At 49.6% G+C, this 8,204-nt stretch overlaps 1 protein-coding gene across 1 annotated transcript; it reads right to left on the minus strand.

The window, feature by feature from the left end:
- Nucleotides 1–2,195: 2,195 nt before the first annotated feature.
- Nucleotides 2,196–4,712, minus strand: LOC124676673 (probable receptor-like protein kinase At5g59700). Its single transcript, XM_047212719.1, has one exon. It carries the CDS (start codon nt 4,710–4,712, stop codon nt 2,211–2,213), a length of 2,502 nt encoding a protein of 833 aa, XP_047068675.1. The 3' UTR covers nt 2,196–2,210.
- Nucleotides 4,713–8,204: the final 3,492 nt, after the last annotated feature.

The following is an 8,204-nucleotide window of genomic DNA, read 5'->3' on the forward strand; positions in this document are numbered from 1 at the left end:
GCACCATGTCGCCGTCCACGAAGACGAACACCACCAGGATACCGCCGGTCACAAGCATGGGCACGTCACCGACCACGAAGATGAACACTACCATGACACCGTCGGTGACGCCGGTCACAAGCATCACCATGTCGCCGACCAAGAAGACGAACACCACCAGGACACCGTCGGTCACGCCGGTCACAAGCATGGGCACGTTACCGACCACGAAGACGAACACCACCATGACACCGTCGGTGACGCCGATCACAAGCATCACCATGTCGCCGACCACGAAGACAAACACCACCAGGACACCGCCGGTCACAAGCATGGGCACATCGCCGACCACGAAAACGAACATCACCATGACAACGTCGGTCACAGCACGTCACCGACCACGAAGACGAACACCACTATGACTCCACCACCATCGATTATCACCTCTCACTTCTCATCTATCATCACCACGTCGCCGTCCATGAAAATGACGAGCGAGAAGTTGAGAAAAAGTACTCCAAACCTTAGTCACACATACGTACAGATTGCAGTATACTTGTGAGTCAATTATGCATCAGCGTATATACACCAAAACAAAAACCTATCAACATGAAAGTCTACGGAATGGTGAGGTGAACCTAGTCCTGAAAGGAAATCTCAAACGGTTGAGCGTGTGCGACGAATTTAACAAAATTCGTTTAAAACTTCATACACGAAATTAACGATTTACGACCGACGAAACTCGAAACAGATTGTGGTAATTGGTTCGTATCATCGACACGCATCTTTTTCATGTACATCTTATTTCGATTCAGACTATGTTTGTGTTGATTTGAGAGAGAGTGTGTGGAGTAGTATAAGGGAGAGTGAGGGTAAGCAATAGCTCCTGCAGCGGCCGTTGCATCTCTGGAGCCAAAGTGTCGCGAGAACGGGTCTGGCCCTGACGAAACTGTCGATTCAGGCGTTCCCCCAGATCAGGCAAAACGCTGCTTTGAGAACATACGATACAATCTCGTGGCTCGGCCCAGACAACCAAACGGATCGAAAATTGCTGGCCCGATGCGAGCCAAGGGGTATACAGACCACCAAACGCGCCCCTAGATATTTACCTAGACCCGGCTAGGAAATCTAGCTGGTTCAGCACTCTGTTGATCTTGCTGCCATGAGTTAATAGATTATGAACGCTCAAATTAGAAGGTACACTTATATGCATACAATAATCACATATCTAGTAGCCAATTCTTTTTAGGGGATCCTAACACAACATATAGTCTAATTATCTACTTCCACAATTCCACATACAAGGCAATGGATTATCAAATTGGTTGACGATCTTGGCTTGTGGTTAGCTTATACATTAAAAAAATGTCCTTTTGTGACTTTTGGGTTAACATAGAAATTTTATCTATCGAAAACATACATAAAAAAATTCATTTTGTGTAGCTCAACATATTTATTCACATACATCGTCAAAACAAATATATGATAAATTTATGTCGAAACCTTGATGGGCGTCAAATTTTTGGCGTGGCATATCCCTTGAGGAAATCCTAGGTCAAGGCAGCCATGGGCTTGAGCTCTCTGTTTTTTTAGCCATAATCAAACCATATGTTGCAAGGATTTGTTTGTTATTTCTCGTTTTGCAAGGCCATATATTACCCTTCTTGTGAGTCCTTTGGAGCATGAAGTTGCTTCGGCTTTTTTTTTGTTACAAATACGAGGAGTTAGTTCTATGGTACACAAAAACGCGGAGCGGCTATCTATTTACGTCCTACTGCAACCGATAAGTGACCAAAATGTTACACACTTCTTATATATCTCCTCCCTTCTCTTCCGCACACATTTCCTAACACCTAGACTCTTTCCCAATTTGAATTCACCGCATCGCGATTCACGACTGCCACCACTAAATCGAGGCCACCGGCGAATGAATCGATATTTTTCTATTCCGCGGAACCAATTTCACGTATTTGTATCAAAAGTTGGAGTAGATCCTATTTTTTAGAACCGCGTAGCTGTGGGGGAAAACACCGAAGCAATCGTCCTGGAGCATTCAGGATAAGACATTGAGATGCCTGGGTTCCCAGGTCATGTTCAACCTACTGGGTGCTCAACAATTGGTGCAACCATGGAGCACCGGTCCAACCGAACGACATGTATGTGGCGTTCAGATGATTAACGCATGCAGAAGGAAGTACACCGGTATAAATTTGAACGATGGCCGTACGAACTCATCGTCCGTCGCCACGAGCGTCGAGCTGGGAGAACACCTGGCTGCCGGGGATGTCTGTGATTCTCATGACCGTCTCGTCCGCCTGCGCCTGGTCCATCGACAAGCTCATCGACGGCGGCACCCACCTCGGAGCAACAACGTCGACGGGGATATGCGTGGTGACGGCACCGCTGTCCTCGAACGCGTCCGTGTTGAGGGGCATTTCCTGCAGCTGCAGGCAGAACTCGAGGTTCCACACAACTTCGCCCATGGTCGGCCGATCCTTGCCGCAGTCCGCGAGACACTTCTCCGCGGTCTCGACGAACTTGCGCAGCGAGTTGTCGTTCACCTCGGCGGCGATCCTTGCGTCGACGACCCTGTCGAGCTGCCCTTCCCTGTGCATCCTCATCGCCCAGTTTGCGATGTTGATCTCGTCCTGGTCAAGGCCGTGGTCGATCACCGGCCGCGCGCAGAGCGCCTCGAGCAGCACCACACCGAAGGAGTAGACGTCGGAGCGGTCCGTGAGCTGCTGCGTCTTGAAGTACTCCGGGTCCAGATACCCGAAGCTCCCTTTCACGACCGTGCTCACGTGCGTCTCCCCGAAAGACGGCCCGATCCGGGACAGCCCGAAGTCGGCCACCTTGGCGATCACGCCGCCGTCGCGGCCGCCCAGGAGGATGTTGGTCGACTTGACGTCCCGGTGGATGATGTTCTCCGAGTGGCCGTTGTGTAGGTAGTGCAGACCCCGTGCCGCGCCGATACAGATCTCCAGCCGCTGCTTCCACGACAGAGCAGGCTCGTCGGACCCGTACAGGTGGCTCCGCAGCGTGCCCATCTCCATGTACTCGTACACGAGTATCATCTCCGCCTGCTCGTTGCAGTAGCCGACGAGTGACACCAGTTGGCGGTGTCGGATGCTCGACAGCAGCTCGATCTCCGTCTGGAACTCCGGCAGCCCCTGATTCGTTACCCGCATGGCGCGCTTCACCGCCACCGGTGTGCCGCCGTTGTGGGGGAGCACACCCTTGTACACATTCCCGAACCCGCCAACGCCGATGAGGTTGCGCTTGTGGAAGTTGTCCGTGGCGGCCTTAATCTGTGCCAGTGGGATGTGCAGCGTCGTGTTCACCCTCTGCATCCTGACGGTCTTGCCATCGCTGGACCGGCTCGTCGACTGGCCCGCCAGCCTCCGTCTCCTTCGCCGCACCACGAAGAAGCAGAGCACCGCGCAGGCAAGAAGTGCTGCGCTGAGCACCGCCGAGAGCGCGATGACCATGATTCTCCTTTTCTCGCCACGCCACCGAAGCGAGCTCATATCGGCGTGTGGCAGCTTCATAATCTCCAACCCGCTCAGTATGCCGCTTGTATTGCCCGTCGCCGAACTACCTATTGTGACGGTGAGGTTACCATTGCTCGGTGCCCTCGCCGCGTAGTCGAAGTAAAAGGCCGTGTTCGACTGGCTCACGATCGACTCGTCCTTCGGAGAGAGGTCCTGAGTGGCCATGGCCTGCGCGACGTAAACGTTAAATACGATGCCGACTCCAATAACGGAGCTGATCATCTCGTAGTCGCAGAAGTGGAGGCGGACGAGGTAGCTCGCTCTCGGCTCCGCCGGGAACGTCCACGTGACGTTGAAGTTCCACCCCGGGGTGGTCATGTTCTCCGCGCGCTGCGTCTCGTACACGACGTCCGGTGCCACGTTGTTGCTGTATCCGGCCGACAGGTTGAAGACGATGGGGCTGGAGGTGGAGGTCAACACTGTCTTCCTGGAGTCGCCGAGGAGAAAGGGCCCATCGGGGAGCCACGTACGCCAGAGTGTGTCGTTTTCCTTGCTCACCTTTGGGCCGCCGACGTTGAGGCGGTACACCGTCTCCAGCGGCTGCTGCTGCCACATGGCCAGGTCGTTGCTCCCCACGGAGCCCACCGGCGTCACCTTGTTATTCCATAGCAGCTCTGCCGGCGCCTGGAACAGCTCGAGGGCGTTGACGAAGGCAGAGGAACCGGTGACCGGGGTGAATTTGATGGTGAAGTCGCCGTAGCCACCCCGCGGCACAAAGAACTCCTTGACGACGCCGGCGCTGGGCGGCGAGAAGTTAGACAACAGGAAGTAGGCGTTGTCGAGGACCGAAACGTTGAAGCGCGCGTAGGAGAGACTGGCGACGGGCTGGGAGGAGGCTGGGACGAACGGGAAGAAGTGGATGCGCAGCACGACGAACGACGACGCGTACAAAGGGGAGGCCGGGTACGGGAAGCGGTAGTAGAAGGCCGAGCTGTCGGTACGCGCGGCGGCGTACAAAGGGGAGGCGGGGGTTGGGTTCGAGGAGCTGGCATACGCGGAAGGGGCGGTTGCGGGCGAGAGGTAGGCGGAATCAGGGACGAAGGTGCGCGCGGGAGAGTCCGACGGGAAGGAGACGCTGGAGGAGACGCCGCAAGCGAGGAAGAAGGAGAACTCCGGGGAGAAGGCGGCGAGGGCAGCCCGCGGGAGGAATGTGGCGAGGAGGAGAATGAAGAGGACGGCCATGAACACCGTCAGTGGAGGCGTGCCCGTGCCGCGTGAAGGTGGCGGTACTTTGTACGAGATGATCATGGCCTCACGAGGGCGAACGGGAAGGTGCAGAGCGGGAGTGGTGTCTCTGTTGTGTTGACTATGGCAGGGAGAATGTGGACTTGGAGCTGGCACGTAGGAGAGCGTGCAGCGAGGGCAAACGCCGGTCCAAACTTCCAATTTAATTCCACGATCCACTGCTCAAGTGGACGGTCCTTTGTTCCACCAATTGAATGGATTTGCTAGTGCTTTTCAACGTTCTATTCCCCCCCTCCAGGCCTCCACGTAACTTTTCCCCATTCTGTGGTGTCCTTCGTGCAAAATGTTATTTGTTTTTTGAAATTGAAGCTCAGCCCGTAGCAACGGTGCAAACTGTGAGAGGTGTTTGTTTTTTTGCTAATGTCTACCACGAGTAGGATGGATACTATATTCTTGGAATTTCAATTGGGTTACCAAACTAATTTCACCATTCTATGTTTGAGCATATATATGTATGGTTATGTGGACAATTTTAGCTATCTCAGAACTAACTTAGTTCTCGGCCAAGTCCTACACCATTAGAACTGCATATTGATTCATGCACTTAAATTGCAAGTTAGGTTGTAACTGACATTTTTTCTATTGCAGGTTATGTTGGAATTGAAGTTTTTCAATTGCAAATGAAGCTGCAACTAAAAAAAATATCGTAACCGTTAGATTTGCCTCGCGATTTATGCTAATCATGAGTTGCAATTAAAATCGATGGCGTCATCTAACTGTGAACTAAGCTAGGTCTCGGTCGACTGAGAACTAGTCACTCTCATATATGCCACCAATTTTCTAACAATGCGGCCATTACAAAAAGCAATGTTATTTTTACTATTAAACTATTAAAAAAATGCACGTGTGATGTTACTACGGAACAAATTCATACCTATGTGGATAATAAAGTGGTCTCTCAGATATGCAGAAAACATATCAAGAAGTCAGAAAATGATAGGCAACAACAACACTGCTGCTCTCATCTCTTTCCCCCAAATCTTCTAAGCAATAATTCCATGGAGGTGGTCAAGATGCAAGATGTACAAATATATGTAGCAATGCAGAACAAAAACAGAGGTAGTAGCAATCCTTACTTGATTAATTCATAGCACACTAATACGTTTTATGGAACCGCACTATTGATGAACCATATACACATATTGCTTACTCTGATGAAGTCTGCTCAACTTTCAGGAATAATGTTTTTGTTAATGAAGATGACAGACTGAGGTTCTTCGGTAAACATTAGAAAAAATGCACTTAATTGGTATTAAAAAAAAATCCTGACATAACTGGGAACTGGGATAAGTTATTCGCTGCATTCATAACTTATTTTTATCCCAAGAATAAACTTATGGGGCAAGGCTCGTGATTATTAATTTTAATCAGTTACCAAATGAGGACTTGATAAAATGCTATCGTAGGCTTACTGAGATGGTTGAACGTTGCCCTCACCATGAACTACCATCATTATTAGTTTTGGATTTTTTATGGAGGACCTATGATTAGAGATAAGGATATACTTAATTCATCCTGTTATGGAATCTTCCCAAGATTACCGATTGATGATGCATGACAACTTCTAGAAGAAATCTATCGTAACAGTATAAATTGGTCAATAGAAATAGAAAGTGCTGGTACATTACATATTGATCAAAGATGTGTTTGATCCTTTCTTAGCAACTGGAAAGGTACAAGACCTACATGGAAATCTCAAAGTTGGTTTTGATAACCTTTAAGAAAGTATGCAAAGATTTTCTGAGTATTTACTAGTACCCGCAAAAGAGAAGGAGGAACATGAGCAATCTTCTAACTCAATAGTTCCCATAAAAAAAATAAGAGATGTAAGTTGTATCTCAAATTGAGCTTAAATACAAAGAATAATGTATGACAAAGGATACAGGTGAGAATACTTATCTTGACATGAGATACAATGATCCAATCCATATGAACATACTTAAAAAACCTAGTTGAAGCGAACCACCATGTGATGACATATTCATGTTGAATAGTAAGATTTCAAAGATTATTGAAGGTAAAAGCAAGAGAATGTGTGTGGATGAACCTAATATGGCATGTCTTCTAAGAGGAGTCCCTTATATAGGTAATTTATGTGATGAGATTAACATCATCTCCCATTCAGTTTATAAGGAGATATCATCGTAGCGAACAAGAGAGGGGGTGAATGGGCGCTACGCAATTTTTAGTCTTTTTCAATTTTTAGTGCAACAGAAGATAAAGGTGATAACTTTAGTGATGGAGGTGTTCCTAGTATGATCCTAGGCTAGTGCAACAAGTAAAGGAACCAAGCAACAATAATAAAGGTAAGGAGCGGGACAACCGGAGGGCGCGAAGACGAGGCGAGGATTTGTTTCCCTCAGTTCCTCCCACTAAAGGGAGTACGTCTGCGTTGAGGAGGTGTTAGCCTCACACAAGAGGCTAGGCGGCCACACCACGAAGGAAGGCATCACCTTGTTCCTCAAGAGAGCTCCACAAAGGGTCTCCCTTTTCTCCACTAAGGCACCGGTCGAGGCGGTGGTTCCTTCACAAGGTTAGGGCGAGCTCCACAACACTAGGATGCTCCCAACACCCTATGGAGCTAGCACAACACCAAGCTAGCCTCCATAGGAGCACTTCATCCAAGATCCCACCATAGGAACCCTACCACCAAGATCCACAAAGGACTAGCACGAATTGCTGAAATCTCTCTTGGTAGAACTATAGATCGGGACCTCCTCCACCACTCCTCAAAATTTGGGCAAGATTGGTTGGATGGTTGGGGAGATCCTCAAGGATTAAGCTCAGCAACAATGGAGGAGAGAGAGAGAAGAGATAGAGCGAGCTGGAGAAGAAGGGCCATTTAAATAGCCCCCCCCCCCCCGTAATCCAACCGTTACCTTCAGTTTCCGCCTAAGCGGTACTACCGCTTTGGTAAGCGGTACTACCGCTCTGGTTCGAAATTCCCCATAGAACTTATCCACGTGGACACATAGCGGTACTACCGCTTGCGGTACCGCTTGAGGTACCGCAATGGTCTCTAGGGGTACTGGATCCCAAGCGGTACCTCAGCGGTACCACATCGGTAGTGCCGTAACTTATGTTACGGTACCTAAGCGGTACCGAGGCGGTACTACCGCTCTCAAGCGGTACTACCGCTCAAGGTACCGTAGAGGTACCGTAACTTGTTCTGTGGGACTTTCCAGTGTAAAACCTCCAGAGCGGTACTGCGGAGCGGTACCAGTAGGGTAGCGGTACTACCGCTACTGGTACCGGTAGTACCGCTTTGGTAGAATCTGATTTTTCCTCCCTTCCTCTCCAACCATGTTACCTCGCAACACACACGCAAAACCACAAAACCTATAAGCTACGCTTCAGTCCTCCGATCATGGCGTGTTCAGCGAGGGCACCGTGCACTTGTGAATCTATCAAAGACAATCTTTGTGCACG

The sequence above is a fragment of the Lolium rigidum genome, chromosome 7 (assembly GCF_022539505.1).
Source record: "Lolium rigidum isolate FL_2022 chromosome 7, APGP_CSIRO_Lrig_0.1, whole genome shotgun sequence".
Lineage (NCBI taxonomy): Eukaryota > Viridiplantae > Streptophyta > Magnoliopsida > Poales > Poaceae > Lolium > Lolium rigidum.

Coding starts and splice junctions, on each gene's coding strand:
- LOC124676673 (XM_047212719.1), bottom strand. CDS start 4,712: ATGGCCGTCCTCTTCATTCTCCTCCTCGCCACATTCCTCCCGCGGGCT.